We start from the raw sequence: 17,518 nt of genomic DNA on the forward strand, positions 1-17,518 counted from the left end.
GAGCAAAATTTTGACTCAAATACAGCATGTATTCTCTTCTCCCTGTACCTAAAGGCCTGGACTGTGCAAATGCTTTCTTCCTTTTTCACTCAGACAGGTTAATACAAGAGTGGAGAGGTTATTTAGCGTCAGCTGTATTAATTTTTAAACTCAGTTAGTTAAACTCTGTCTATTCAACAGTAAGGGGATAAAAAAATACCACCCTCCATAAAAGTCCTATTTATTTACTAAGGAATAAATTTCTTTCCTAAAAAAAAAAAAGGAGGGCCTACACTGGTCACCTAGAGAACTAAACTACCTAAGTTACCTTTTCACTTTCTTCTGAGGTTGTCGTCATCAGGGATCCAAGAGAACCAGCTGATAAGTTTTCTTTTTCTACACATTTCAACTTTGTCCCTTTGGCATTTCTTCCCATTCTCTCACTCTCTCCTCTTCTTCTCTCTTAATAGCTTGTTAACACTTTTCCTCAACTTTTTGATCTCTCCAATAGTTACATTAAAGAATGCAGAAGTAGCACAGGATGCAACGCTAGGTTACATTTTCTTCTGCATAAGTTTTATTTCCTAGCACTACTATTAGCACAGCACCTATTATCGCTAGTTCTGCTTGTGGAATTCAACATGATCTTTAAACACATTTCTAGAAGTCCATTCAGCAAGCTCAGACATACCTTTTTCTCATTAAGAAGGGTTACAGAGTTCTCCAGTTGAAATAGATCCCTGTGGGTGGAGTTTTCCTTTTTTTTTTTTTTTTCTGTAGCACCCTAAAGGTCTAAATAGGTACTTGTGCTTCTATTGGTAGTCTGGGTCTCCTGCCTAAGAGGTTAGGTCATTACACCATTCTGGCCAATTTTCTCTAGCCGTACCACATATAAACACCAGGCTGACTCAGTCCTCCAAAAAACTCTATGCCGTAACAGTGCGTCCTCAGAACAGCACAGGGTAAAATTAGCCCTACACATCCTCTAGGCTATCCTCTCCACCAACTATGATTCAGCCTCTTGGCTAGCTCCAATTATTACTCCCCACCCATTTCCTTTACCTACGCCCACCCTCCTAAGCCACCCTTACCTTCCTCGTGAGTAATAACAATCAGGCACTTCTGTAGCTTCAAATCCATCGGGATTCATTGTTGGCATGATATGAATCCGGGTATTATTGAGTAACCGGGTAATAACTGGGTCACGTCTATAGCTGGTCACCAGGAAGTCTATCAAATGGAGCAGGATTTCTCTCCCAACAGTCTGTATAAAGAAGCACAGATTTTATTTTAAGCCTGCTATGGAAGAAGAAGAAAAAAAAAAACAAAACCACTACCTTTCACTTACAGGTTATTACCGGATTACACACATCTACAAGAGCATTCTGGTCAACACTGTTTTATGCTCTCCTCTAAAAATATTTAAAGTAATTTAATAGATGAAAGGAATCACTTGAGGGTATTCACAAAGGTTTTAAACCCAGATCAACCAGAGCTTTTCCTGGAATGGGAAACTGTCTGTGTCAGCTGCACTGCTTAAATCCTGCGTAGGTAAGGTACAGCCTTATCAAAAACCAGAACTGCCTGGGCTGCCTGTTAAAGATCACACGGGTTTGGAAGCACACCACCGCGTTATCTCAGTGGCACTGCAGAGTCAGCTCTGCACTGGTGCCCGAGGGACCCTGGGCCCTGTGATTTAGCATCAGTGTTGTGCTCCACCACTCAGCAGTGATGGTTCAGAAGAACGGAAAGAGGCAACTTCTACGTTTTCCAGGGTGCTACAGAGCCAGATCTTTTCTTGTTGATCCTCTTCTAAGGGAAGTCAGATTTCATACTGGATCAAGAATATAACTTCTGTTATATTGTGTCACATGGCTTTATTTTAATGCTGTGAACACAGGTACTGGGGAAACTAAATATATAAAACTCCCTAGAAAAAGAGATGGAAGGACATGTGGATGCAGACTTTGTATCAAGGAAAGGCAGTGGCAGAGAAAAAGCTATATACCTATTTTTGTTCCTGTAAGTTTGTATAGGTCATGAAAGCTAGCAGGATATCTCCCTTTAGTCTACTCCATCAGATTCCAGGCAAAATAGTGACAAGTTCCAGCTCCAGGGAATTAAGAACAATCCTGTTCTACCCCAGAAACCACTAGTACAGTGTTCACTGGACCATACTTTCCAGAAGCACTTTCTATAGCACTGTGACCCATGCCTCAAGGGTGCTGCAGGGTTCCTAAGCCCTGGCTGGGATAGGAACAAATCAAAACTTGCAACTAGATGTGCTCTGGAGATAATTTCTCTCCACTTTATCTCCAAGAACAAAGCCTGGTAAATCACTGCAGGCTCTAATTCAGAGCTCTGGTATCTCAGTATCTTTTAGAATGACTCTTGCCCCACTAAAGTGGAAATATTGCAAAGAATTTTCTTTTTTTTTTTTTTTTCCTAAAGTGAGGAGGATGGAGTGGTATTACTGGATGAACCTGGTGTCACAGATAAACATCTCCTTGCTTTCAGACTGGTACAGGCTAAGGTAGATGGTAGGTGGAATCAGGCAGGTGAAAAGGAATATTTTTCCACAGCTATTCGCTGCACTAATATCTTGCTGAATTTTCATACTGGTGCATTTTAAGTGGCAAATCCTGCTCTAAGTGTTAAAGTAAACAGGAACACAGACACTGTGCAGAAGGAGCTCTGCCTGCAAGAGTTGGGCTGGTACGCGATGGTGCAAGGAGAGCTGGATGTAACAGCTGTTCAGGTTTGGAGCAAACCATGTCTTGCCAGTTAGCTGGCAATTGCTGTTTATTGCAGGAAATAAACAAACAATGTAGTGTCAAAAATGACTCCGCTAAGTTGTGGACCACACTCTTTTAAGTGTCATACTTGAAGGCAGCCATGGTCTCCAAGTTCGTACTCGAGCAATTCTGCCATGCTGTTCATACAGGGAAAAAAAAAAAAAGAAAAAAAGAAGGATCTCTTCCCACTCTGCCCCCCAGCAGATTTGTTCCTAAGTTTTCAAACCCTTGCTTGTCAGCTCCTGCTGGTCTCCTGCAATCCACCATCCAGTAATCTGCTAGGGGAAGCTGCATTACACAGATGCATGTACTGTGCCAGTAACTAAGTGGCTCTTTTCCTAGACACTCCAGCAAAAGGGCTTTGACAAGATGAGGAAAAGGTACCTGCTTTCCTCCATGGCCAATAGGTTTCAAAATAGCACCTCAGTGCATGAAAGCAGACTGCTCTGTAGGTTTGATAAATTTAGTCCATGAAATTTAAGAAGGGATGCAACAGAATTTCTCTTGTATAGGCAGCTCAGTTCCAGCCTTTGGTGACAGACATCTTGGGAAGCACACGGAGCAGGGGCGAAAAGAAAGGAGGGGAGAGAAGTCAGCCAAATCATGGCCCTGCGCATAAGAGAGAAAGCTAGCAGACTCAGAAGCAGCAAGAACGGCCCTACCACAGAGATAGGTAAACTACAGAGAAGACCAGACTGCTCTCTGGAGAAACTGGGAAAATGCCTCTGCTCCTACTGTACTTCTCTTCAGTGCCTGCCAGAAAGACATCCAGAAAAGAAAGGAGAAAGAAGCAAGAACAGGAAGGGGAAAAAAGATAAAGCAAAGGAACAGGAGAAGGACAATGTTTATAAAGAATGCAAAATGACCAGTTTTTTATTGATGACATTCTTTGTACTTGAAAGTTAAACTCAGACTTACTTACAGATACAGTATTTAAAAAATTAATCCTATTTTATAGCATTCTTTATATAGCTATTGTTGTACCTGAGTACTTTAAACAATTCAGCTAATCTCCATCACTGAGAGCTGTACCAGCTTGATTGTTCCCCAGTAGAGGAAGTGTGTATTTATTACCACCCTGTTTTGATGGAGTGACAGAGGGGTGGTTTTGTTTTGGTCCAGAGTACCCTGCATTTCTTGAGAAAGCACATCTGGAGGTGTTTGAGGGGAGGGAAAGGGGAAGTTTTTGTTTCTGGGTAAGTATAGTTCAAGTTCTGATCAAGCCCTTGGAAGGCATCTGCTGCCCAGCCAAGCTTTACACTGTTACTAGAGAGGTCAGCTATACCTGTGGAAAAAAGCTTTAGACATTTATTTTTACTCTAGAGCTTCAAATAAAGGACCTAGACACAGTGGAGGAAGGTTGCTGACAGTAAAGTCAAGGACAGACACCTTAACCTGCCGCTAGTCTAATAGGAAGATGCAGAGAGCAGGGGACAGCCTTTACATGCTCTGGGGTTTTGAGAAGACATGATGAATATTTGGTTTTAATCGCAATATCTCAAAGGCAATGCACAGATGTACTGTTTTGTGCAATGCCCAGGTGCATTGTTGTGCTGTAGCTCAGATGAGAGGTGACACAAAAGCCAAGGAAAATCCTTTCTCCCACCTCTAGGGATACAGTTAGACAGTAAGTTTCTCTGTGCACTTCCAGCTGTCAGTTTCCTTGTGTGCCCCAAAGGGAAAGAGTCAGGAGAAAAGGCTTTCAGTGATCCTCAGGGGAAGTCCTGAATGAAGAAGCACGCATGTGTCAGGGCCTGGATCAACACTGTAGAAAAGGGTGTGACTGTTGCTTCTGTAGACATACCCCTTAAACTTGCTGACTATTGCTTCTGGCATGGCTGGGTCAGCAACCTGCTCAGCTGCTGAAGAGCTTACTCAAGAAGCCATAGCGGTAGCCAGTTAAAAGATTAAGGTTAGCTCCAATTGCACCCCACTGTAACACTTTACTGTGGCACCTCTGTTTTTAAAACAGTTTTGTTACCACATGATAGAGACCTAATACCAGGGGAAGATTGATGGAGAGACTCTGCCCATTTTTAAGATTAATTTTTTTTTCCTTAAATGTAGCCTGGTTTTTAAGTTGAACTATGTCGAAAGAAAGATCCAAACCATCAAGTAGGACCTGTTTCAGAGGAACACGGTCTTGCCAGTCTCCTTGCTCCAGCCCTGACTGCTCTGCAGTCCTAGCGCAGCATACCAGGCACAACCCCGCCTAAGGAAGCAGAGTTACAGCAGGGAAACCAATAGCCCGTCCTGGTTGACCACTTACCAGATGTTATTTTTTACCACTTGTACAGGACTAATTACTATGCACGGCTGCGGCACACCCGACCGTGTTTGCCCTTCACTAAAATACGCCAGTGTAAAAGCAGCTGTTTGTGCAAATACAGTTTGGCACATATCCATTTATTTCTGTAGCAGCAGTCACTATCGAAATATGAGAACTACCACATATATGACAGGATTAAACCAGTTCCTTGGTTTAATCACTGAAGGAAGTGTCAACATAAAGCCTGCTTTTGAACTAGTAACTGACATAAGATGTTACCACCTGGAGAAATTCCACAGGCTTCAGGCTTCACCTGGTTGAGAAGTGGATAACTTTTTCTTTTCCCACTCACAAGTGTGGGAGTAAAGACAATGAAAAAAGGTAACAGAGGTGAGACAGCAGCCCTACTTGTGTTGAAAGAGATCTCAGCAGCATCCAGCTTTTTCTTTTTTTTTTTTTTTTTAAGCCTGTTGTTAGCAAATAGATTTGGTTGCTTTGAATTTTGAAATCTCCGGTGCTTCTGACCTTCTTTACATCACATCAGCTGATACTGAAGCCAGGTGGAAAACTATATAAGAAATATTTCTTTTTTAAATTCTCTTTTCTAGAGTGCATATTTGTTTCACTGCCACACTACTTCCATACCATATTGCACAGTACAAAGGACACAGGAATAGGTCCTTATTATTATTTCTTATAGCAGATTGTATAGTATGTAGACACAACTCTTTTTGCTGAACATGTTGATAAAAAAAAAAAAGAAGTGTCCCTTTTTATAGTGGCATTTCAATAATGTAAATGCAGCTTCCCTTCATTTTTTGGAAAGGAGAGTGAGAAATTCTACACAAGACTCATTACTTCGTTGTTTGGGGGTTTTTTAAAGCCCCGATTATATCGACCACAAATAAACCTACCACAGTCCTCAGTCACCCAAGCCCTAATAAGTCATCATATCTCAGGAAACCCTTCTGTGGATATGACTAGGCCTGTGATGATATAGAAAACAGGGTCTGGTTGCTTAAACTTAAATCACAAGATAAGCCAGCAAGATAAAACAGACCCGCTCATGTAGGCTAGCTCAGGCCTATCGGTACAGGCTCAGCTTCACATAATCCAAGTGTAATAGTACTTTGCCTCTAAGAAAATAAAGTCATCAGAAGTGGATGATTTAAGAAAAAAAGGTTGGTATCAGCATTACCATTCTGAGAAACAGTTTATCTCGTGATGGCCCAGTGACACCATAGCTGCAGAAAGTTAAAGGAAGCCATATACTTAATATATTAAAGGGAAGGAACAAGCAGAAATGCACATACAGTTTACACTTTGTTCAGACATGTTTTTCCTTAAAGGGGCTCCCTGTTGTGACATACATGGTTTAGGAATGGCCTTCTAACTACATCCTGTGGTTCAGTTGTGTAGATGGGACTCAAGTCACTGGTATTGCTGATCAAAAGGTGACAATTCTGCTCCGTTTATGACTTAGGAGTGTTTAGGGGTTTGGTTGTGGTTGATGTTAAGTGGAATGAGTTCTTCTCCAGAGAGGAACATATGAGTGTACACACTGAGGGAGAAAAGACCCTTCAAGTAAGAGTACAGGCCTGGGACAAGAGGGGCTGCTGCATAATTCAGAATGAGAGCCGCCCCAGAACAGCAGGCAACCTCTCCCTCCTCTTCCTCAGCGCAGACTTCATTAACATTTCACAGGCTTGTGCATTTTGTGCAGCCTATTAGTGCCATTTTGATTAAAGTTTTATGTAGCTGCAAGTGACTGAACTACCTCTGATTATTAGTTTTAATCTGGCTTGGGTTAAACAAGAAGTACAACTAAAAATTGTGTCCAACTTCATACAGGCACAAAAAGAACGAGAGAGTCTTTTGTTGCATCTCTGGAGATCTGGGGCAAAAGTTCACTCTACTTGGCAATGGTGATCACAAAATAAAATAATTTAAATCTTGGCTGGTCATGTCTTACAGTAATAAGAAAAATTAGCCTAGTTAAAAAAAAATAGCCTTTCTAGTTCTGAAAAAAAAATATTCTCTTCCTAGTATTGTGTACTGATATTATTTTATTAGAACTTCCCTGTTGGGTAGCTCTCCAAATAACCTAGATTTTCTTCCAGCAGCACGTGTGAACAGCCTGCACACATGCAATTCAGGCTCTCCCTCAACTTTCAGGTTTTAGGAGCAGCCGGCCAGCTGAGCCAAAAAAGAAAAGTGTCATTTGTGCAATCATAACAGGTTAGAAGGGCAGCATCACCAAACAACACTTGAGAACCAAATTTTTCTCACTTTGTACCACTTATAGAAAGCACCATTGAAGCACAAAAGACCTAGCTAGATCAATGAACCCATAATCTCTCAATTTTAAGACTGTGGAACCTAAGTTGAAGCTTGTCACACAGTTAGTGCAAAATTGATCTGCTTAATATATTACAGGGGTAGTTGAATCTTTCCCCAGTGACTAGTCTAGCAGAATCTTAGATTATGGGAAAAAAATATTCAAGTTCTCCAGTGTCCCTCTATACGAGGAATTCATTTCCTGCCATCTGAAATACATTTATGGTCAGATAGGAAAAACAAGCACCAACTGTGCATTATATCCATACACAAAGAAACGTAAGGCAAAGATCATTATGAGGGCCTAAAAAAGCAGGAATAGCTCTATTTCCAGAATCTTCCCCAGGTGCATGCTTGGTCTACTGAATGTAGTAGCATGGTACTTAGTGTAACATGGTACCACGGTAGCTCAAGGATCAGCCCTGCTCAGACAAAACCAGACACAGTGCCAGATACTTAAAAAAAAAAAGGTCTTGCCTCATTTCCTGACAAAGTTGACATAAAAATTTAGATCTTAGGCAGAGATCCAGGTTGCCTGATCTGTGGATATGCAAACAGTGCTTGCCTCCACAGTCAAAATTCCTTGTGCATATCCTGCTGGGCAATGAAAACGGTAGGAGTGCTTCACTGTGAAGGTTTCAATAGGAGGAGTGGCCTTCTGCAGTCCAGCAGAAGACCAGATTTGAGAGCCAGGCCACTCTGGATGAGATCATATCCTGCCCTTCATCTCTTTCCCACCAAAGCTGGATCACCTGTAGCCATAGGTTTGCAAATCACTTCAGCAGTCTGCAGGGATTGTTATATAGAACCTCAGTTCCTAGGCACCCTGGACTACCCTGCTGACACACATCAAATTTTAGGAGTTGCAAACCCTGTGCTGGGCATCCAGTAACATGTGTACCCATTTGAAGCCACGAATCAGCTTTCTCCCATGCAGAGTTAAATTCCAAAGCAGTCAAACTCCCAGCAGCACTTTGAGCATAACCACTGTCAAACAAGGTGAAACTAGTCTAACTTGGGGAAAATTCTTGGCACACAATGTCACAAGTGCCTGTAGGCGTGCAAGTGTTCTCACACAGAATTGGTAACAGCAAGTTTGTGATATGTTACCCTTCACACAGGATACACTTCCTACTACATCTCTTTTTCCTAGTTTTGGCAATTCACAGTCCACACTACACATAAAATTTTTGCCATTTCTGTTGAATTGTTTACCCTTCACATTAAAGACTGCATAGAAATAGATTATGTAGTTTAAACTTATCCTAAACATGACTAACATAAGCACATAAAACTAAAAAAAAATAAGGGAAACAGAAATCAAGAAAAGACTATAGGGAAGAGCGAAGCTTGGAGTCTTTCTGTTCTGGATTCACATACTACACCAGGAAGGCTCAAAATCACGATTTTCTCCTTTATCATTAATCAGTGGGCATTCCTCCCAGAGCAAGTTAGTCCTGAAATTGCTTTTTGTTTTCTACTTACTGCATTATCTCAGGTGAATCTATGTATTCCTAGTTTAAGGTTCCCAAGAGAAATTTTCTTCCTAAAATAAATCATTTGGTGCTTCACAGCAATTATTATTCAATTTCAGGATGTATTTCAAGAGTCCTATCAGTCATACTTCATGCTTAGGCAATAATAACGTACAAGCAAACTATTGCATCTGACTCATTGCCAGGAAAGTTAAAGCCTCTGGGTTTATTCACGTGGAGAAGACAAAGCTCCCTACTTAAGAGACGTCTTAGGTATAGGATTGTAAGATTCCGCACTGTGATGCAAGGTCTCCTAAAGTCCTTCCACCAAAACAAGGGAACTTTATTCTTGAAATTCCTCAAGACAGACATACATATTAGACTCTCTTTGAGGTATGGCATACCTCAATAATAAGTAGCACACGCCCGAGAGAAGTTCACTCTAAACCTCTGGCAAGTGTATTTGGTATAAATGACATTGCAAAAGTTGAAACGTACCTCATCCCCATGCATATTAGCAACATACTTGAACTCTGGAATGCCAATCTTATGATGGGTTGGAAACCTTCCCAGAACAAGAACCCACAGGTCTCTACCTTTAAGAGGGGAAGGGGAAAAGACATTTTTTTAAACAAGTGTAAAATCATACAAACCTTAGAGGATAAAAAAATAGTAAAGAGTTTGTTATTAAGATCACTGTACAAATTATCATATTTCATTGCTGCCCAGTCAGTCCTATATATAGTATATCAAAGCAGACTGTGGGGGGTTTATTCTATAAGTACTTGCTATAGTAGTTATAGGAATAAATATGCTTTGCCTTCTGACCAAAAGTGTATAGTGAACCCTGCAATTTCAAAAGCATTTAACCAGTGCTAAAGATATAGTTTGGGTTTTTTTTTTTTTTTGTAATAAACATTTTTCAAATAAAGTTTAGCAAGTTAGAGCTTGTCAAGCACAGTCACCAAGCAATCAAAGAGTATTTAAAATAAAAGACACTTTTCCCCTGAAAATATTAAACCATAAGGGTTTTCTGAAGCACATACAGAAGTTTTAATTATCACAAAGAAAGAGAACCCTTTTTGTATTAAAAACAACACAGAAAAGCTAAACACATTCATGAGTTACTGCTCAGAAAACAGGAGACACCGGGCAGAGCTATATCAGAGACATATTCTGAAGAAATCAGTAGGGAAAGAATTAATAGATACAGAAAGAGTGTTAGGGCCACTAAAGCTGCACAGGAAGGTGAACTTTAAGTAACCAAATAAACAAACACAAATTTTGGAAGTCTTAATTTAAGTGGGGGCAGAGAGGGCATTTATTATTATTATTATTATTATTATTATATTGTGGCATTTCAGATCTCATCCGCAAAACTACTCTTCCCAGTAGTCTGCTCAACGAGGTGGAAAGCCTTCCTTTCAGTAGGTGGCAGCAATGAAACTGGACCAGTTCCTTGGTAACAGCGGTCACAGTCTATAGATTGCTAATGCTCAGACCTTGCATGCATGCTACCTGTCCTCACCTCTCACACAGGGCTTTTTGGGATCCATGAGCTGTCCCAGAGGACTCAAACCATCATTGTTACTTACAGGAAACAAGAATGTAGGTGCTGCTATCTGCAGCACTATAAAAAGCATTATTTCTTAAATCTTTGTCGATCATCAAATCTGCAGTAAATAAACTCTGGAGTATAATTTCCCAGAGGCAGAAGCCATGACCCTCACAGTATAGCTGCAGCGACCAGTTACATGGCTAGAAAGGAAAACAAAAATGCTGTGGCAACTGCAATACTTCAGGAATGGGAGAAAAAAGTTGAAGAGGGTGGCAGGAACACTACAAGATGCACTGAAACAATGGCAAGACAGGTAAAACTGAAGTCAGTGGCTGCCAAAAAAAAATTCACGTAACAGTTTGAATCAGCGTCTCAGACTTGGGATCAAGAAATAACAAGACAGCACTGAGAGCAGACAGATTCAACAAGGAATGGTCTCAGGATCCCCTAGTTTTACACAGTCACTCTAGAAGACATTGGTTCAACCCTTCTATCCATATCCTTCTATACACAAAGCTGTGAGATGCTGCTACTGACTCTTTCATTAAAGGACTACATAAGCAAGCAATCCAGACTTCTAAAAATAAGTACACAGTACGTGCTTTGGTGAGGCAGCTAGTTATTTGGCTTTGCTGTATGCACAGCCACTGTTTCATTAAAAAAAAAAAAGAAAACAGTTTTACTTCTGTAAGTCTAGACAAGTTACAGAGTGGAGAAACCAGAAATGCTAGCTTTTATCACATCCTTCTGCAAAAAGAAGGAAGTCCAAACTTAAGATGACTACTGCAAACCTACAATGCGCAGTTTCCCCAACTAGGGATTCATCAGACCAAGCCAGAGCACCAAAGAGCACATCCAATATCTAAAAGACAGTGGTGAAATCGTGAGATTAAGGTAGCAAAGGACCTATATTGGAGACCTGATGGTGTCCCAGCTCTCTCCTAGATGGAGGTAGATACAGCTAAACTGTGAAACACACTGTTTCCTACAGAGGAGATACACACCTTCTAGAAGGTCATCAATTCATTCAGCCCTGGGACTGGCTGTTGTCAGCACGAGTACCAAGCACACAGACATGGCTTCTAAATATCTCAGTGCCAACGGGTTCAATTAGTTACATGTAAAAAGTCATTTCAGAAGAAGTTAAATAACTGCCAATTAAAAACATTAGCTTCCTCAAATCCTTGATAATTCCCTACAGAGGCACAAAGCAGTGATCTAGAAGGGAGACAGCTTAGCGCAGGATCAGAACACTAAGACAACCAATATATTTACTACACTTATATTACCCTTCGTATATAATTATTATCTGATACATAAAATAACCAACCAATCACAGCAGCCAAAAAATAGTCATCTCTAGAACGTGAAGCACCTTGTCTCACCAATACCCAGCCATTAAGATTAGCCCCCGGTTTTAGCTGAAAGGAAGCAGATCACAGGGCTATTTCAAATCCAGCTACCAGCAATGATGACACCTACATCTATTGCATACGGTCTTTTTGATCATCTTGTGAGCTCATGTAGAACACTGCCATGCTCTTTAGCTACTTCACCATAACAGCACTAGCACTGATTCAGTCCTCTATATACACTAAAGCAACAGGAGTCCAAGTGTAGCTAAAATGCTGTAGTTAACTTCTGCCATTTAGGACTTTCTACAAATAATACTGTATTCTGATTTCAAATTATAAAATAGAAATTTCCATTGCCTTGCCATCAGCAGTGCTCATTCCTACTGCTATCACTGTGGAATTGCACTCATGGGAACACAAGGAAGAGCTAAGTATAGACTAGCATTAAGTACTGATTTAAATCGGTCTTTCCAGCATTGGTGTTTAGACTGTTTATAGTTTCTGTGAGTGCCATCTAAATGATAAACACTCCCATGAACTGAGACACCAATTATTTCCTGGCATTTCCAGCTTGTGAGAAGTATTAAACCTACCATTAACAATTAAAATAAATTCCTGGGTCTGCTCAGCCTGCAGTACTGGATGGTGTACCTATGAGGGATGATGTAAGATTTCTTTCCATACAGCGGTAATTTACTGCATATAAAAAGATTCAGCATCTAGATAAAGTTTCCTTTAATCAGTAAAGCCTAGATAACTCCAGTTTTGTACCTGAAGTGAACAGCTAAGCTACCTCCCACGCTTTGAGTCAACTGAATGTATATGAAAAAGCCATTTCTCACTGCCATATCAGAACTGACTTCAGCTAATTAGTGAACTGTATTTCAAGTAATCAAGACAAATGTGTGTTTTTGAGTGTGTGTCTCAGGACACGTAACAAGAGTTGCATTGGAACAGAACCAGACCACACAGCTTCTAGAAGAATGAGCAGTCTTTTAAAAAATTTTCTAGTATTGACACAGTTCATGACATGGTATTAGCATTCTAAACAGATCTATGAAAGCTGGAAATTAAGGTGGAGAACTGAACTTGATCTCCAGATCTAGTGGGAAAGAAATCCAATCATTTGTAGATGTTGCCATCTGGATTGCACTCCCTGGTTTGTTTTGTTCTGAAATTTGTTTCTACTTCTCTTCACTTTGTTCTTAACAGTTCTTTTTCATAAATGAAGTTGCAGTTATTTCAAATAAAGTTATGGCTAGGAAGTGAAGTGAAATGACTGGGCAATGTACCAGACCCACTGTCAGTTTGGCTACTGATGCAAAAGTTTGCATGGAGGTCCACTTTGACCCAGAAAAAGCAATACGCTGACTACAGTCCTCCTGGGCTGGCCGTGTGTTGCACACGGGCTTCACGGGTAAGAACTGTATAGCGGTGAGCATAGCTGCCTTCCAAGCAGTTGACCAAGGTTTGTTTCCCGGCCAATGCACCGAATTGCCCGCTCCTGTGCTCCTACAAAATAATTCTTAAAAAGTGACCAGCGTTTATGGACACCAATGCCTTCAAAAGCAGATTCCCAGGGGATCTTTCTAACTAGTTCCTTGAGCATCCTAAAGTCTGTTCTCCCAGAATCCAGGCTAGTAGCCCTGCAGACAGTTTTGCCCATATCACCAACAATTTTCAACTCAACCATTTCTTGATCAGTATGGCCAAGATGAAGATGTCCCTGCTCCTTGCACGGGGGTTGGACTAGATGACCTTTAAAGGTCCCTTCCAACCCTAACCATTCTATGATTCTATGATGCTGATCTATGATTCAGTAATGCTGATCCATGTTGAGGCAGTTCCTACCTAGACAGGCACAGGACAGAGAGAAGAGGAAGAAAAATTGGCTCTCATTAGAATGTGAGGTCCAAGAACAATTTAACAATGGAAACAATCACAGAATCATAAAACAGCCCAGCCCAGGTTAGAAGGGACCTCAAAAGATCACCTGGTCCAACCTTTCCCATGAGATTATCAAGCACCCTGTCCAACTGCATCTTGAAAACCTCCAGCGATGGGGACTCTACCACATCCCTGAAGAATTTGTTCCAGTGAATGATTGTCCTCACTGTAAAAAGTCTTTCTTATATTGAGATGAAATGTCCCCCAGTGCAACTTGTATCCATTGCCCTTTGTCTTTTTCCACATGGCTCCTTGTGAAGAGCCGCCATCCTCTTTGTAGCCACCCTTTAAGTAAGTGAGGTTCCCCCCTAAGCATTCTCTTCTCCAAGGAGAAGTGCCTGAACTCCTTCAGTCTTTCCTCATAAGGCAGGTTCTCCAGCCCTTTGATCATCTTTGTGGCCCCTCACTTTGGACTCTCTCCAGTTTGTCCACATCTTTCTTGAATTGTGGGTACTAGAACTGGACACAGTACTCCAGATGCAGCCTGAGACTCCAGATGCAGCCTGAGCACGCTGAGTGGGATGACCACATCATTATCTTGGCTAGTAATGCCCCTGTGGATGCAGCACAGGATCCAATTTGTCTTTGTTGCTGCAGCATCACACTGCTGACTCATGTTCAGCTTTGTATTTCCACCAGGACCTCCAGGTCCTTTTCTGAGGCTGCTCCCCAGCCACACAGCTCCTAGCCTGTACTGGGCTGTTTGGTTATTCCATCCCAGGTGCAGGACTCTGCATTTGTTTTGTTGAACTTCAGACTATTCTTGCTAGCCCACTCTTTCAACCTTTCCAGATCTCTCCAAGATTACTCACCCTTCTGACTTACCCACCTCACCACCCAGCTTGGTGTCATCAGCAAACGTGGTGACAGTGCTTTCAATCCCATCGTCTAGATAATTTATGAAGATGTTGAACTGTGTAGGGTCCAGTATTGATCTGTGGGGGACCCCATTTGTGACAGGCTGCTAGCCTGAGTAAAAGACACCAATCACCACCTTCTGAGTCTGGCCTGTTAGCCAGTTTCCTACTTCTCTCGCAGGCCACCTATACAATCTGTACCTTGTCAGTTTTGTCCAGGAGAAGGCTGTGGAAAATAGGGTTGAAAACAGTTCGCTCCGGCTCTAGATCTCACTGAATACCTATTTGAACAGTACAGCATGAACATAGCTCATATAAAACTTTCTCTGACACTGGCTAGAAAATTGGAGGTTTTAGATGTCTAAATCCAAGTCTCAGATATGAATCAGCTTTGATCCATCCATGTTACCCATAAACACATAAAATCAGGTTATGTAAAAGACAACATGACATTACACCAAATCAAAGTAATGACCTCAAAAAATCTACTTTTGAGATTTGATACACGCCATAATGATTTACTTCTCTTTGTATTTCATATCCTCTTCTTTTAAAATTCCTAATTTTTATTCGTACTTATCCCATGTTTGGCAACAAACTCTACAGGCCAAGTAGCATATTATCAGAGTGGTTTGCATATTACTCAGAAAGATGTGGCCCTAAGCTGTAGGGATGGCCACCTTAGTAGTAAGAAAATAAGACAGAGAATTTAAAGAGAAAGTGCAAACAACTCAAAAGTGTTATCATTATTCTTCAGATTGTTATTAACTACTGGTATTTCAGCAGTCTTGAGAACTCACCCTATCAGAGCTTCATTCTGCTGTGCTCCACACAAACTTTAAAAATACACATTTCTGACCCCCCCAAAGCACACAATCAAAGCAGTGCAAAATAAGAAGGGGGACCAGACAGACAAGGTTTTGTTCAATAAGAACATAAGAGGGTGGTGTCTATGCCTTCGGCATAGTTTGTATCAATCCTGCTCAATTCCAGTATAAACAGCAGAGCTTCAGCCTAGATTGTATGATGAGAACACCAAGTAACAGTAGTGAAATAAACATACCAGCTGATTTTTATAACAGCTTCCACTGCAAGAGCAACCACTACATAATTATAGTTTGACAGAAGTCAGAAATTATGCAAATAACTAGCATCTGCATTACTTATACAAAATACTGTGAGGAAATGGGATGGCATGAGAGTCACTTCTTGATAAATTCTTCTGTAGATATACCACAATTCCCATGTAATCTCTCATATGCTCTTTAATCCACTTTAACTATGCATACTAATATTGGAAACATTTCCCTAACTGAGTTTGGCAATATATTCTGCTATGTCTTGGGATACTGCATCCTTACTGGCTACGTGTAATAATAGTGTAAATCTAGGTTAATTGCTACCATGCAAGATACTAAGGCATTTTTACAGTTTTCTTTTTATTGCAGAACTATGTCCTATGTCAGGGTATCTTCCCAGCTGCATCTGACATTTTCTGAGACTGTCATACTGCGCTTATTACTACACAAACTTCCTTATCTTAGAGGAAGAGAGAGATTAAGGAAACAATCCCAGCTTTATCATTTCCAACTTTTATACCACATTCATGGTAAATCTGTCTCTGTGCTAACGTAAGCCATTCTTTGGCTTTTAAGTTTTGTGATCTGTACTTGCATTTACTGGAAAGCTCAGTACCATCAATGTGTAACAGAGTAGTACAATTGCCCTCTACTTGCACACACTCCTGAGGTATTTTTGAAGAGGGCAAGAAGATGGAAATACAGAGACATTAAATACCTATGTAACTCAGTATTGCACTCACAACCTTCAATACCAAGACAAAATGTTAGTTTCTCCATGATAACAGTGGAGCAACGAATTGTCTTCTGGCAAAACACTACCACAGCTAATGAAGGACTTCAGGAGCAATTCCCTTTTGCTAGACAAGCACTAGCAACAACCTTGCCCTGTGGTACTCTGATTTGCCATCACCAATTCAAGCTGGAAAATCTAAAGGTATTTTGGAACTTATCTTCTGCAAGGGAACTGCTCAACAGCAGCACCCAGCCTGATTCAGATTCTAGCAGAATTTGAGTTACCAACAAATTATTTATATAACCAGAAATGTTTAATCAGAATGACTGATATAATAACATTGCAGAAGTAGCCTTACAAACGTGAAAAAATATGTGAGTTTTATCTAGCCAGACTGTTAAGTAAAGCACCCTCCAGATTATGGTAATACAAATGTATCCTTTGGGGATATAAATTTTGTAAACTATCAGCCAAAAATCAGCAGCTGTCTCTGTTCAGAAAACAGACACTCTAGATGAGTAGTTTGTACTCAGAATAACCTACACACCTGAAACTGGGATCAGATAGACATCTGTTTGCACAACTGTAATACATCAGATTCTTTCATGAGAGTTTATCTTCACTTTCAGTATATCATGTTCTCATGGTCCACTGAGACAGAAAAAGTTATCTAAGGACTCTGACTGGATTAGCATTAGTAATGAACAAAGCTGGTATCCCAAGAAGACCTAGGACACTTTAAATATATGAAAGTCTTCAAGGTATTTTGAAGAGATTAAAAATATATAGATCAATCACATGTTAACCTTGTGGATCTGGCAGTTTTCAGCATGGTGCATAGGAAAGCAGAACAAACCCAAAGAAGTCCAAGGTAACATTAGACTGCAGGTCTACCACGGCCACCCTCCCAGCACCCCCCACCCCAAACTGATAGCACTTCTTATCTGGGGAGGGGAGCACAGGTTTTACTACTTGTTTTGTTTCCCTGAGTATCCTGCTTAATGGAAAGATTGTAAAAAAGATCATGCTTAGCAAGAACTACTCCAACCACACTGTTCTTAATAAGCTATTGGAAGGAGTAAAAAATAATTGATAAGGAAGCAAATGCTTGTTTGAGGATAACAGCAAGAG

At 40.7% G+C, this 17,518-nt stretch overlaps 1 protein-coding gene across 2 annotated transcripts in view; it reads right to left on the minus strand.

Moving 5' to 3' along the window:
* CPM (carboxypeptidase M) overlaps positions 1 to 17,518 on the minus strand; it is a 34,610-nt gene that overhangs the window by 4,566 nt on the left and 12,526 nt on the right. The window contains exons 3-4 of one of the 2 annotated variants that reach the window (XM_086740031.1): positions 9,354 to 9,451; positions 1,071 to 1,243 (exon numbers count right to left, since the gene is read on the minus strand). In XM_086740031.1, the coding sequence (XP_086596157.1) occupies positions 1,071 to 1,243; positions 9,354 to 9,451 (271 nt within the window). The remainder of the gene's footprint in view (positions 1 to 1,070; positions 1,244 to 9,353; positions 9,452 to 17,518) is intronic. The other variant, XM_086740030.1, reaches the window with a different exon arrangement.

Source organism: Chlamydotis macqueenii, chromosome 1 (genome assembly GCF_036417535.1).
Source record: "Chlamydotis macqueenii isolate bChlMac1 chromosome 1, bChlMac1.mat, whole genome shotgun sequence".
NCBI classification, from domain to species: Eukaryota; Metazoa; Chordata; class Aves; order Otidiformes; family Otididae; genus Chlamydotis; species Chlamydotis macqueenii.